The following is a 15,016-nucleotide window of genomic DNA, read 5'->3' as shown; positions in this document are numbered from 1 at the left end:
CATTCATCTTCATACAATTGCTGGGTGTAAGCGATATCAAAACGTCACTTCTGCCCATAGCTCTTAAAGGACCATTTTTTTTAATGATTTTTTTTAAATAACAATTTTTTTTTTTATTGCATCTCAGTATAAATACTGAGGTCTTTTTGACCCCAGATCTCACTATGAAGAGGTCCTGTCATGCTTTTTTCTATTACAAGATGTTTACATTCCTTGAAATAGGAATAAAAGTGTATTTTTTTTTTTTAAACTGTGTATAAATAAAAAATAAAAGGTATAATAAATAAGAATTTTATTTTTTTTAACGCGCCCCGTCCTGACGAGCTCGTGTGCAGAAGCGAGTGCATACATGAGTGAAATATATGAACATATGAAAACTGTGTTTAAACCACACATGCAAGTTATCGCCACAATTGGTAGAGCGAGAGCAATAATTCTAGCCCTAGACCTCCTCTGTAACTCAAAACATGCAACCTGTAGAATTTTTTATAATTAAACGTCGGCTATGGAGATTTTTAAGGGTAAAAGTCTGTCGCCATTCTACGGGCGCAATTTTGAAGCGTGACATATTGGGTATCAATTTACTCAACATAGCATTATCTTTCACAATATAAAAAAATTGGCTAACTTTACTGTTGTGTTATTTTTTTAATTTAAAAAAGTGTATTTTTCCAAAAAAAGTGTGCAAGTAAGACGGCTGAGCAAATACGATGTGACAGAAAGTATTGCAATGACCGCCATTTTATTCTCTTGGGTGTTAGAAAGGTTCTAAGTAATTTTCTAACAAAAAAAATGTTTTTTACTTGTAAACAACAAATCTCAGAAAGAGGCTTGTTCCTTAAGTGGTTAAAATACCTATTTTACTCACTGAGCAACTCACTTGTAACTCAATTTATAACATTTGTATCATTTTTTTTTTCTGGATTTTTGGTTGATACTTTGTCTCTATTTTTTAAAACACACCTATGATAAAAATTATAGACCCTTAATTTATTTAATTTTTTTCAACAATAGATTTTTAGTGAAGGCTTTATAAACAGTACAAGTAGAGCACAAGGTCCATAATATAAAGGGACACATAAACAGGGTCTACAATAAACCATGAGTGTACAACATAGTCGTCACAGTCATACAAATGATGAAAAAGCAAGAAACAGCATTTGATGATAGCAAATTCTTAATTTTTTTTATAAGTGGGCAAACTTACAAAATCTGCAGGGGATAAAATAATGATTTTGCCCACTGTATGCCATGAAAGCTTTCTACAAATACATAACAGTTGGACCTTCTGACCACCGTTCCATGCCTATAAGAAACCATAGTGCTTTTGTACAAGCCCTAAAAGGCCCAAATTATTACTAACTGGTGCTAAGTGCACATTTTCTAAGAGACTGCTAGATTCAGTTTCACAAAGATCAAAACAAACAGAATTGCTTAAAAGTTAGGTTTATGTTCTATTGCATGTAAACAATAATATATATAAATGTACTGAACACATACAAGCAAACATGTGCCAAGGCACTCAATGGACTTGGCAACAAGAGAAATGCAGTATGACAAGTAGTGAATGTTTTTATTACAATCCTTTGATAAAACGGGCAGCCAATACCACTGAGATCTAAGAACATGGTTATTATTGCAAGGATAGATAAATCGCAGATCATACCCCCAACCGCTACAGAATGTAACAGAACCCCTATTCATAGTCACTTCCTTCCCGCTTCTCCTTTTACCTTTAGTGTGTCTTTTATGTCTGATGTGTCTCTAATCTTTCTGTAGTTACTGATCTCTGCGGCCAGAATGACAGCCCTGGATTTAATCATCCAGTTCAACAGCTCAGCAGATTCCTCATCAAACCTGAGGAAAGAGGAAAAAAAGAAAAAGACATGAAGAGACGGAGGTCATTTATGTATGATTTTATTAAATTCAATAATGTCTACCTTGGAAAAAAAACTGCGAAAAATCTTCAAACAGCCGTCCACAATGTAGGTGTCCATAAAAATATGCTTCTGATCATTTCTTTTTAAAATTAAGTTAAGGAAGTTTGTGATAAAAAATATTTAAGAACACCCCAAAGTGCTTACAAGCCAAACAAACAGGCAGAGGCAAGGTTTAGCAATGGGCTGTCTAGACCTGGATTCAGCGATAAGAGAATCTCAAGCCTAGGGTGGTGCCATAATAGCAATAAAGCCTAGAAACCATTTAAACAGCTCTTCCTTAAAAGATTGCAGTCTGATCACTGGGGGAGAGGAGACTGAGGAAATTCTTCCGCCTGCCCGCAGTAGATTGATGAAATCATTTCAGTCTAGGCAAAGTAATTTGGCTGGAGTTATAGAAAAGCTTTTAAATTAACAGATACTAATTTTTGGGAAAATTATACTGAAGTTTATTGTGGCTCTGGGAATGCACTTTTACAAATTTGTAGTTATTTTATTGTAAAACTATAAAAGGAAAAAAAAATTATAAAAAAAAAAGTTTACTAACAAATGCAATTTGTCCTTTTTAATTTACGTAATAACTTATAGAGAAAACTCACATTTTCTTTTCCTCAGCATCCAGGCTCATTTGGTGCTTCCTTGGTGGTGGAGGAGGAGGGAGCTCTTGTTTTATTAGATGGATACTACTGTGTTCTGTTACAGTCATTGTCTCAGTAATAACTTTTCGGGAGACTTGCTTCACTCCAAAATTGGTTACTGACTCAGTCACCTAAACACAAAAGAGAAATGAACACAGCGTTTCTGCTATCAATACTATTATCAGATACAAAGATAACCCCCATAAGTCAACTAAACATGTTTTCTGAACAAAATCACCATTATCCAATACCAGGAAGCTAAAATGCTAGAAAAGTCATAAAATTTAACTATGCTGCAGTAATTCAACAATGATAAAAGGTAAACCCTATGTACCTCAAAATCCGTTGGCTAAACATGTATTTAACTGAAAAAAGCAACTAAACTTGTTACTTGTATGCAGGGCCATCTTTAATGTTGATTGGACCCTGGGCAAAAAATTTTTTGGACCCCCCCCCCATTCTGAGACATACAGTAAAGTATAGAGTGCAGGTCTGAGGGGTGCGCTATGTGAAGAGTGCAGGGTTAAGGGGTGCACTACATGCAGAGTGCAGAGTTGAGGGGTGTGCCAGGCGCTGAGTGCAGGGGTGCGCCAGGCACAATGTGCAGGGGTGCACCAGATGCAGAGTGTAAGGGTGTGCCAAACGCAGAGTGCAGGGGTGCGCCAGGCACAGAATGCAGGGGTGCCCCAGTCGCAGAGTCCAGGGGTGCCCCAGTCGCAGAGTCCAGGGGTGCCCCAGGCACAGAGTGCAGGGGTGCCCCAAGCACACAGTGCAGGGGTGCACCATGGGCAGAGTGCAGGGGTGCGCCATGGACAGAGTGCAGGGGTGCGCCATGGACAGAGTGCACCAGGCGCAGAGTGCAAGGCTCTTCCTCTGCCCCCCCCCCCCATTCCAGTTCCACTCCCCCCCAAGTACAAGGCTCTCCTCACAACCCCTCACCCCCCAATTCCCTTCTAACACCCCCTCACACCCCCATTTCAGCACAGAGCTCGCCTAACACCCTCTCCCTCCAAGTACAAGCCTCTCCTCCCACCCCATTATCGATTCCAGTACACAGTTTTCCTCTCACACTTCAAGCATAAAGCAAAAAAAGTCTTAAATCTATAGGTTTATTTTCTCTTTATCAAAGCCAATCCAGAGCAGCTATATTCCACTATTCCATTACCAATTTCACACGATGTACATATAGGCATGTTAGAAAAAAGAAAGAAAAACAGTTCTTCTTGCAATACTCACCTTGTGTCTAGTGTTGTACCCCATCGAAGCCGCTTCATCACCAGTGACACTCAACCAACTTCTTGTAAGATCAGGCTGTCATGGACACACTCCATGGGGGTACTTCAACACGTCTGCCTGGGCTTACAGTACAATACTGCATCAGCACGTCAGTGCCACTCTTTAAATTACTGATGACAACCTACCACCACAATAAATAAGGGGGCTCAAGGGCATCACATGACTGGCCAGAGAAGAACTTTATTAAAAGGTATGTAAAAAAAGAGAATTAAGAAAAAAAATGAAGTGTAAAAGGGGGGGGGGGGGGGGTGTGGAGAGGTGGGGCCCAGGCTTGTGCTACCACTAGGAAAATTAGGCAGCCCCCTAGGGCGCACTGTTGCCTAGGGCGCCCGGCTGCTGGCATTCTTACGCTCTTCTCTCTGCAGCAAGCAACTAAGCCGCCGCTCCGTTTGCACATAGTGTCAAAGGTGTAGGAGCGGTGGAGGAATGTATCTGTGTCCCAACTCCCGAATAAATGGCACTGAACGCCTCTGACCTGTGATTGCTGCCCATGATGTGACTACAGTTAGCCAGCACTGCCTCTCTGCCCATACGCAATTCCTAATCCTGTGTCCCCTGGCCCCGCCCCCCCCCCCCATCATAGAGGCCGCTCTCCCTCCTGGCCCGTCCTGAACAAGCAGTGTCACTCAAGTGCTATAGCACCTGGAGGTGGCGCTGCTCGCTAGAAAACAGGTGGAGTATGCCTGGAGGAGGTACCGAGTGAGGCAGAGTTTAAAATTGTTCCTCGCACATGCTTGGCAGGGTCGCGTCATCAGATGGATGCAGAGCAATCTGCAGAGCCCCAGACCTGGTGAGCAAAATACTGTCACTAAGATTACATTATCGCAGATTCGCATGTATATGTATTTGGTGTATAAAGACTGATCTGTCCATATATCAAGGGGTCGGGTTCCCCCTCCTTTGCAGGCTACATAGATGGGCACTGGTAGGCTGCATTGATGGGCGCTGATGAGGCTGCATTGATGGACACTGGTAGGCTGCATTGGTGGCCACTGATAGGCTGCATTGATGGGCACTGGTAGGCTGCATTGATGGGCGCTGGTGAGGCTGCATTGATGGGCGCTGGTGAGGCTGCATTGATGGGCGCTGGTGAGGCTGCATTGATGGGCGCTGGTGAGGCTGCATTGATGGGCGCTGGTGAGGCTGCATTGATGGGCTCTGGTGAGGCTGCATTTGCTGGGCACTTCATTAAACAGTTGAGGTATACATGGGCAGGGCAGGGCAAAGGGTGTAGGGTCAGGGGTGGAACCCAGGGGGAGGGGGGGGGGCAAAATTGAGTTTTGCCTAGGGTGTCAAAAATCTATGCACCAGCCCTGGGCAGGGGGGATTTGTAACTAGAGATCTGCCTTCTTTTGGTTCATATCGTAGATAGCTCAATTATATACATAATCTTGCCAGGGCTGGCAGGTTTTTATGCTTCCAGTAGCTGGTGAAAATCTATTTGGTCAAATTATTTTTCTGATTAGTAATTAATTAAGGAACATTTACATATATATGCAACACAAAAGCTATATACTGTAAGCACGAATACAGGACTTCCCAAAGAGTCTATGCATATATGCGGCCTAACAGAAGTTGGTCTTTATTTATGGGGCAGCATATGTGCGCTGCTGTGTTTGTGCTGAGAGTGCGCTCCACAGCACAGTGACCAAGCTTTAACCAAGAGCTCTGGTTCTTGTACGAACGATCGAGGAACTGGAAGGGCCGCATCCTGACCATCTGATTGCTGCGATAGCCTCTGAATGGCTGTCACAGTAATCAGTCTCTGTACAACTCATCCCTGTGTTGCTTTCTCCTCTTGAATTGAGTAAAATTCCTTGCTAGAGAAAAAAACTGAAACTTAAAGATATAGTTCTCCTGGATACACTAAGTTGGGTAGATATTTACATTTACTAATGTCGCGTACAAACGATTGGAATTCTCGTCGGAAAAAGCGCCGATGGTTTTGCCGGCGGAATTCCAAAGAAATTCCGCTCAAGCTGTCTTGCCTACACAAGGTCACACCAAATTCTGATTGTTTAGAACGTGGTGACTTACAACACGTACAACGGGACTAGAAAAAGGAAGTTCAATAGCCAGTAGTCAATAGCTTCCATCTCATAGTTGAATCTGAGCATGCGTGATTTTTGGCGTGTCATAACTGTATACACACGATCGGAATTTCCGCCGGGAAAACTGAGAACATGCTATAAATTTTTGGCTGGCGGAAATTCGGACAGCTAAATTCCGATGGAGCATACACATGGTTGCATTTTTCGATGAATCTCTCATCTGTCTTTTTCTGGCCGGAATTCCGATCGCGTGTACACGGCATTACACATGTCAAAGCTGCAAAACTGTGCTCGGGTGTTAAGATTTGTTTTACCTTCTGTCATGAAGGGGTTAAAAACGAAACACAGCCAGAGCCAAGCACAACACTTTTCCGAGCTGCAACAGGTCCGGGGGCTTTCGTCAAACTGCTAAAAACATCTTTTTAGATGTAATACCTGGTTAGTATAATCCTCCAATAAATGCACTAGTTCATCCCATTTTTGAGCAAGGTCTTCCATATCAGTCTTCAGTTTCTGCGATGCTTTGCTACTTCCAATAATTAGAACCACATCCTGGGCCAACTCATGCAAATGGTCAAACGTTTGCTTCTTCATTCCCAATTCTTCCTTTAAGCTCTAAAATAACAATGCATTATACAGTTTTCCTCAGCATACAAGCACATTTGCAAACACATTTAAACAAAACGTTTACAAATCTCACTTGGTTATTAAAAAACCCTTACATTTATTATTCATTATTTACAATTAAAAATGACTACCCTAAGGGTGGGATGCTTGGAACAAAATATGAATGACACTGTGTGTAGGTTTTTCTTTTTTTTGCAGTTTGAAATCATAATGCTGTTTTTTTTCTTCATTATTTTAAACACGTAACTTTATTGTTTGTTTAATAACTATTTGTTACGGCTGCATTGAGCAGTACAAATGTACACAAAACAGTAATTAAAGGGGATGATGAGATACAATAACTTTTGTTTGCTTTCAATCTTTTCAGGGCCAAAGAAATTGAATGGTAATGAATGACAGGAAAGGATGCATAACATTGACACTAATCTCCTGGTTTCTTGGTGAAGCCTCACTTCCCTCAAGCATGTTTCTACCCTTGCCTTTTCTACAAGAAATTCCTCACATAACAAAGATAACATACTCACCGCCAACCTCCTCACATTCACACTCAGCTCATTCTGATCTTTGAAGTTGCTCCTCTGCACTTTACTCAGAGAATCTTCTTTTTCTTTTAGCCATATTCTGAGCAAGCACTAGATGAAGAAGAGTGTCGAAATTTAACAGAGTATTAAGAACATCTATATAAAATTGACCATGAAGTAATTCATAATTTCCCAAAGCATAAACCACATACAATATGTTCAAAATAATATTTTAAGCTGTTTTCAGAATGCAAAAACAAAAAACAAAAGAAGTTAATTTTGCAATCATGGATGGATGGACTTGTGTCTTTTTTTCAACCTGACTAACCATGTAACTATGTAATCACTCTCAGTGTTTTTCAAGGTGAACCACCGATGGGACTGCAGGGCTCAGAGTTTCTATGAAAAACTGCCTTGCGGAAAAATACACTTAATATACGGTCATGTACTACAGGCAGAGGTCACAGACACCGTGGTGAAACCATTTGCCATCAGTAGACAACTCAGAGAAAATAGCTTCCTAATTGTATGCTGGTAGTCTACATGGAATGCGTATTCCACTTTATTGGTGTAGCACAAAGGACATGTCCTTTTTGCCGATCTTTGAGTTTTTATTATTTTGGCTGTACTTAGGCTTTACAATAGAGTTACATTACAGTAGAAAAATGTAAAATAATGCATTTGGGTGGCAAAAATATGAATGCAATCTACACACTGGGGGGGAGAAGCTCTGGGGGAATCTAGGATGGAAAAGGACCTGGGGGTCCTAGTAGATGACAGGCTCAGCAATGGCATACAGTACCAAGCTTCTGCTAATAAAGCAAATAGAATATTGGCATGCATTAAAAAGGGGATTCATTCCAGAGATAAAACAATAATTCTCCCGCTATACAAGACTCTGGTCTGGCCGCACCTAGAGTATGCTGTCCAGTTCTGGGCACCAGTCCTCAGGAAGGATGTACTGGAAATGGAGTAAGTACAAAGAAGGGCAACAAAGCTAATAAAGGGTCTGGAGGATATTAGTTATGAGGAAAGGTTGCGAGCACTGAACTTCTTTGGAGAAGAGACGCTTGAGAGGGGATATGATTTCAATTTACAAATACCGTACTGGTGACCCCACAATAGGGATAAAACTTTTTTGCGGAAGGGAGTTTAACAAGACTTGTGGCCATTCATTAAAATGAGAAGAAATGAGGTTTAACCTTAAACTACGTAGAGGTTTCTTTACTGTAAGAGCGGCAAGGATGTGGAATTCCCTTCCACAGGCAGTGGTCTCAGTGGGGGGGGGGGGGTATTGATAGTTTCAAGAAACTATTAGATAAGCACCTGAACGACCACAACATACAGGGATATACAATGTAATACTGACATATAATCACACACATAGGTTGGACTTGTGTCTTTTTTTCAACCTCACCTACTATGTAACTATGTAACATTGTTTGCAGGCTTTATTAATCATTTGTTATAACAGTACTATTGTTCTAATGTATTTACAGTAGTTCATTTAGGAGAAGGGCCAAAAATGTAATCTGAACATAGCATTCTTAAAATAAACCTTACAAGTGAAAAAAAAAAAGTTTTTATGTTTTAACAAAATTGTTCCTATTTAACCTTTTATTAATCCCTAATCAGCCTTTAGTATTTGCCATAAAGTCCCTATAGCTGTTTTTTACGTTTAATTCTTATTTTACCATACATATGCCAATATTTTTCAATTTTTTCATTTTTTTGGGGCTTCAAAAGTTGCATCAAACAAACAAAAACAAAAAAATCAATAAAAAAAAAACCTTTGATTTTTTGGAAATTACAGTGATATACACCGGGATTGATTTACTAAAACTGGAGAGTGTAAAATCTGGTGCAGCTGTGCATGGTAGCCTATCAGCTTCTAACTTCAGCTTGTTTAGTAAGACCCCTTTCACTCTGAAAGTGATTGTAAACTCTGTTAAACCACTTGTCCCTACAGGTAAGCCTATAATAAGGCTTGCCTGTAGGTACTGTAAATATCGCCTAAACTTGCACAGTTTATGAGCTATTCCCTATATACACTGCTGCCGACATCATCAGCACTAGCACACTGAAGAAATGACCCGCTGCTGCAGTTTTTTTGCAGGGTCCATGTTGTGACTGGGGGCTCCCGCGTGCATGTGTGGGAGTGACGTCATCACGGCTCTGGCCAATCACAGCACCAGAGCCCACAAACCTGGAAGTAACTCTGGTGAAAGATGTCGGCCGTGGGAGCGGAGTGCACGCAGCACAGTAGGGCAACGTTCTAAGGTAAGTATTTCATAATGAGCTAGTGTGCTGTGCATTATGCCTTTGTTTTGCATTTTTTTTTTTTTTTTATTTGGCAAAGGTCTACAACCTCTTGAAGCGCTGCTAAAACAGGACTAAAGCGCCGGCCATTTTCACTGTACTTTAGCTGTGTTTTAACAGCGCTTTTTGGGTGCTAGCTGGGCTTTTTTTTAGGTCACGTGACAACTTTTAGGGCACTTCGGAAGCACTGCCCATTCATTTCCATGGGCAGGGGCATTTTAGGAGCACTTTTTACAGCATTTCAAACCTGCCCCAAAGATGCTACTTGCAGAACTTTTTCTAACGTCCCGCAAGTGGACCGCCCGAGTGTGAAAGCACTCATGCAAATGAATAGGAGGCAGTTTTCAGGTGCTTTTCAGATGCTATTTCTAGCGCTAAAGCGCCTGAAACCTGCCTCAGTGTGAAAGGGTTCTCGGGCTCCGTTCACACTTGTGTGACTTTGGACACAAAGTTGCATGACAAGTTGCAGCCCATTGATTTAAATAAAACCCATTGAAATCTATGCAACTTAAAGTTGCTGCAACTTAGAAAAAGTTCCATCACCACTTTGATGTGACTTGAGAGTAAACAGAGCCTTAAGCTTTAAAAAAAAAAAATGGAAGCGGATTGGTTTCTATGCCGAGCTACAGCCGGTTTTACACTCTCCAGTTTTGATTGCACTTAAATAAAATCATGTTTATAGCAAACTACTGGTAGCCCCCATGAGACAAATCAGAGCAACACCGGCTTTTCTAAATTCTTAAAATGGATGAGAATTACTGTAACACAACCAGACTAACTGTATATGTGAAGGAAAAGTCAAATTTATTCAATTAGGTAAATCAATAATGCCGCGTACACACGGTCGGAGAATCCGTCGGAATGCGTCTTATCGGACCGTGTCGTCAGATAATCCGACTGTGTGTGGTATGCATCAGACTGATTCCATCCGAATCTCCGTCGGACCCAATTTTCCAACATGTTGGAAATATTTCCCGACCAACTGAGCCGGTCGGACGTAATCCGATCATGTGTAGAGAATTTTGATCGGACCAAGTGCCACGCATGCTCAGATCAAATTCCTACATCAAAGCTATTGGCTACTAGCCTGAATCTAGTCCCATCGTAACGAAATTACGTCATCACGTTCTGAAAGATCGGATTTTTCAACAACTTAGTCCGACCGTGTGTATGCAACAGTTTCGGACACAATCCGTCAGACTAAATCTGATGGACAAAATCCGACGGATTTGGTTGTGGAAATCTCCGACCGTGTGTACAGGGGCTTAGACCCCTTTCCCGCTGAGGCAGTTTTCAGTCGTTTTAGTGCTAGAAATAGCCTCTAAAAAGTGCCTGAAAACTGCTTCACATTCTTTGCAATGAGTGCCTTCACCCTCGGGAGGTTCGCTTGCGGGATGTTAGGAAAAGTCCTGCAAGCAGCATCTTTGGGGCGGCTTGGGAGCGCTAGAATTAGCGCTCCAAAATGCCCCTGCCCATTGAAATTAATGGGCAGCGCTTCCAAAGTGCCTTAAAAGCGCAGCTAAATCGACCGGCACTTTAGCGTTGTTTTAGCACGCTGCAATGTCAACTTAATGCAAGATGTCAGCATATTTTTATGTGAACAACTGATATGCACATATGGATTTATTTGTGCCAAATTAATTCACCAGTTTCGGTATTAATTCCTAGAGTGGTCCTAGGCTGACAGAGAGGAATCAGCACACACTCATACATGCCAGCAGTATCTGCCATTACGTATTTTGCAACTTGTCCAAGGAACAGATTTTAAAAACGCATGGTCAATTACCCCTCATTACTTCTCAATTAACCAAGGAAATGATTGGTCTTGTTGCAGAGAGAGTTTCCAGTAATTTGAAAAACTTCTGTATATAATACCAAATACTTCTAAGAATTCTTTTTTTTTTTTTAAATAACAAACATGTCATACTTATACTATAGAATGCATTAAGGTGAAAAACCCTGAGTTTTTACTACTCCTTTAAGTTCCTTGAAGTCTCATCCTCCCTCAAGCACTGTGTGAAGATGGACAAATATGGACAAAAGTACTAGGGTAGAAAGCAGATGTAAAATATTGCAGCTTCTAACTTTTTGTTTTGTGAATAAAAACAATGGTTCCGGTTTTGTTTTTTGTTTTGTTTTTTAATATCAAGAAGCTACTAAATTGGACTGACTGTCACCTGAATTCTACATTTTTTCTCCCCCTCTTACACACACAAAACAGCATTTACTGGATTAAGAATTTAACCTCCCTGGCGGTATGATTATTTCGGATTTTAGGTGCTAAAAGCGGTACCATTATTTTGCATGAAAATTTGGCGTTTTATATTGTAGTCCTGCAATTCTTAGGAATAACTCTCTTAAATCTGTCCAAACCAGAGTCTAGCAGACATCCCGGGTATGATAAAGTTTGAAAAATTAAATCATAAATTATAATATAATAAATAATTATAAATAATTGTACCAAATAATAATATAACAATAATAAAAAATATTCAATCATGTAATCAAATCAAAAACACTGAAATTTGCTCAGTTGCAGAATTGTCACTGTCATTACTTTTCAGTATTTGATGACGGATCTCCCCACAAATCGCTATCGCTCAATTCTGCGAGTGATTCTAATTTATTATCGCTGTTTTCTAGCTGGTCTAAAATCATTTTTGATGTAAAGGGACAGTTTTGGTTGCTGTGGGCAATCTCCAGTTTCCAGGCATAAAGAACAGTTTTTATTATATAAAACTGCATGCAGGACACTGGGCAGACCACTAGGGACAACGGGGATGTGAAATATTTACATACAGCAATGTAATCTGTAAGATTACATTATACTGTATGTTTACTGTTTGTTTCACTTTTTGAATTTGGCGCCGATCTCCGTGCCCGTGCGTCGCAACGCTCGCAGGGCACGGAGATCGGCGATGTAATGCATCGAGCGAGACACGGCTCGCTCGTACAGCGGGGATACAACGCTGGATCCGAAGGAGAAGGTAAGTAAACCTCCTCCTGGATCCAGCGACGCTGTCCCGAGTCTGACTCGGGGATACCGCTTTTGGTATGAAAAATCCACCCCGAGTCAGACTCGGGAATACCGTCAGGGGGGTTAAAGACTGACCTAATATTGCGGCAAATTACTGAATCCCTTAGCTAAATGGAATACAAATGTAAGCAGCGAATTGTATTAACATTATTTAATTATAATAATATATAGAAAAAAAAGAAAGAGATGGCTTTGAGTGGTGGAATGACACAAAAACATGACTGTAATCCATATAAGCAGGACACATTCTGTTACATCATAAAACTCCCAAATGATTCTTCTTCAAATAACATACGTTATATTCTACATACATTTTGGCTTACTGAGCTGAATAAGGCAAAATTCAAAATAGGGAAATTTAGTCAAAACCTGTCTGACGCTAAACCTACTCTCTGCTACATTCTAAGCTTAATCTATCTAGCTCTGTAAAAAAAAAAAAAAAAAGAACCGATAATGGCTGTAAAATGCCTGGGAAGTGACGTCACATTACTATGGGGCCTCTCCTGTACACTCACACACTGAAGCCATTGCTGAGAGCTCAACGTGGGACCGCACCGGAGCAGCCGCAGAAAAGGTATGTACAGCGATTTTTTTCTTTACAGGGCTAGATAGATTTGGCTTAGAATGTGGCAGAGAGTAGGTTTAGAGTTAGTTTTTGACTAAACTTACACTTTTTTTTATTATTATTATTTTTTATTGGATTTCAAAAGGCATAGGCATACAAAACAAAGCCTATTGGGCATACCCAGGCTTAAACAAACCCAATATGACCTAACAAAACAACCTAACTAAACTTTGACTTTAAAGCGTAACTTCAGTCCCCTGTGTATTGGCAATAACCCCCCCAAAGCTGCCATTATGGTGCATGCCCAGGTGTGCTAAAGGGTTCTGCCCGGGGCCCTCGGAACCTAGCAGAGCCTTTCAGCACATCTGTGCATGCGCAGGAGATTGTCCACGCATGCACAAGGATGTCAAAGGATTAGGACCTCCATAACTGCCATATGTGCGCATGTGCAGGAGAACCTGCACTTACGCAGATGTGTCGCAGAACCTGGAAGCCTTGCGGCACATCTGCATACTAGCAGGATGTGGGGGCGATCACACAAACGTCATTCTCACATGGGCAAGGAAATGCTGCTTTGTAGCACAAATAAATGTTAAGAAAAAAACCCTATACATTGATATCCAATTATGAGAGAGGGAAGCGGTAGAAGGCAGGGCAAATTTACTTTGGATGATGGACCGCTTTATTTTTGATTAATTCGAAAATAAAAACAAAAAAAAAATAAAGATTCTACAATCTTATGATGAAAAATATAATTTATATATGTTCTCCATCATTTATTTCTTATGTAAGGCTTTATAGTAAATAAGAAACAATGTTATGTTTTTCTACAAATCACACCAGCTGAAACACTGCAGATAAAACATTACACTTTTCAACAATACTTGCCAGTGTTAGCCCCTGTACACACGGTCGGACTTTCTGCCAACCAAATCCGTTGGACCAAGTTGTCGGAAAATCCGATCGTTCAGAACGTGATGATGTTATTTCGTTGCGATGGGACTACGTTCAGGCTAGTAGCCAATAGCTTTGGTGTAGGAATTTAATCTGAGCATGCGTGGCACTTTGTCTGATCGGAATTCTCTACACATGATTGAAGTATGTCCGATCGGACCAGTTTGTCGGAAAATATTTCCAATAAGTTGGAAAATTGGGTCAGACGGATATTTTCCGACGGAATCAGTCCGATGCATACCACACACAGTCGGATTATCCGACAACACGGTCCGATAGGACACATTCCGACAGATTCTCCGACCGTGTGTACAAGGGCTGAGGCTGGCCATACATTATACAACTTTCCCATACAATTTTCCTTTAGATTTACCAAAACCATATAATAGGAGGTCAAACCTAAACACTGTCAATTTAGATGCAATCGGCCAGGCCCTTGCACTATATAGTCAACAGTAAATCTAAAATAACAGATTGTGCCTGCCAGGATGTGGGTAAGCAGTCTCACTTCTGCTCCTGTATAATACAAGCATACTGTTTGACCGACATTTTGCTTCAAATTTTGTTATTTCTATGCCTGTGACTAATTATAGTGTCATTGATCATTTGTTACTCAAATTACAGATCCCCTCCTGATGAAATGGCTTTGTCCACGGAACTAGTTGAGATTATCCGTGATAAACTATCCATCTGTGATCTTCCCTGTTTGGGGAGTATTATGTTGGTGATATGCATGGATTGTTATCTATGTTTTTAATCTGTAACTGATTCTTTTATCATGGGTTATGTATAAATAAACTTTTGTATTATTTTACACATCTTTTCACATTTATGGAACTTACCCTCATAGCATTGTACCAAGATAGTCCATTTGCCTGCTTTCTTGAGGAGACCTGGTTGGGGACTAGGCTCCCGACCCATTTATCTCTAAATTTCTGTATGATGGTACAACTCCCTTTCTTTCCATAATCTCTACTTATCATTATTGATTCTAGAGGCTACCCCTACTTTTCTATAAAATAAATGAAACAAGAACATTGTATAATGTATGGCCAAATTTAGTTGATAGAA

General features: G+C 40.6%; 1 protein-coding gene across 8 annotated transcripts in view; it reads right to left on the bottom strand.

Moving 5' to 3' along the window:
- The window catches only part of UTRN (utrophin), a 945,243-nt gene that overhangs the window by 690,926 nt on the left and 239,301 nt on the right, over positions 1-15,016 (bottom strand). For all 8 annotated transcript variants that reach the window (XM_077486405.1, XM_077486408.1, XM_077486406.1 and 5 more), the window contains 4 exons: positions 7,074-7,181; positions 6,358-6,537; positions 2,537-2,706; positions 1,734-1,857 (listed from right to left, as the gene is read on the bottom strand). In XM_077486405.1, the coding sequence (XP_077342531.1) occupies positions 1,734-1,857; positions 2,537-2,706; positions 6,358-6,537; positions 7,074-7,181 (582 nt within the window). The remainder of the gene's footprint in view (positions 1-1,733; positions 1,858-2,536; positions 2,707-6,357; positions 6,538-7,073; positions 7,182-15,016) is intronic.

This window comes from Lithobates pipiens, unplaced genomic scaffold (assembly GCF_037356315.1).
Source record: "Lithobates pipiens isolate NorthernLeopardFrog02 unplaced genomic scaffold, aLitPip1_a1.2 Scaffold_18, whole genome shotgun sequence".
Classification (NCBI taxonomy): domain Eukaryota; kingdom Metazoa; phylum Chordata; class Amphibia; order Anura; family Ranidae; genus Lithobates; species Lithobates pipiens.
This window is presented reverse-complemented; position numbering and strand designations above follow the sequence as displayed.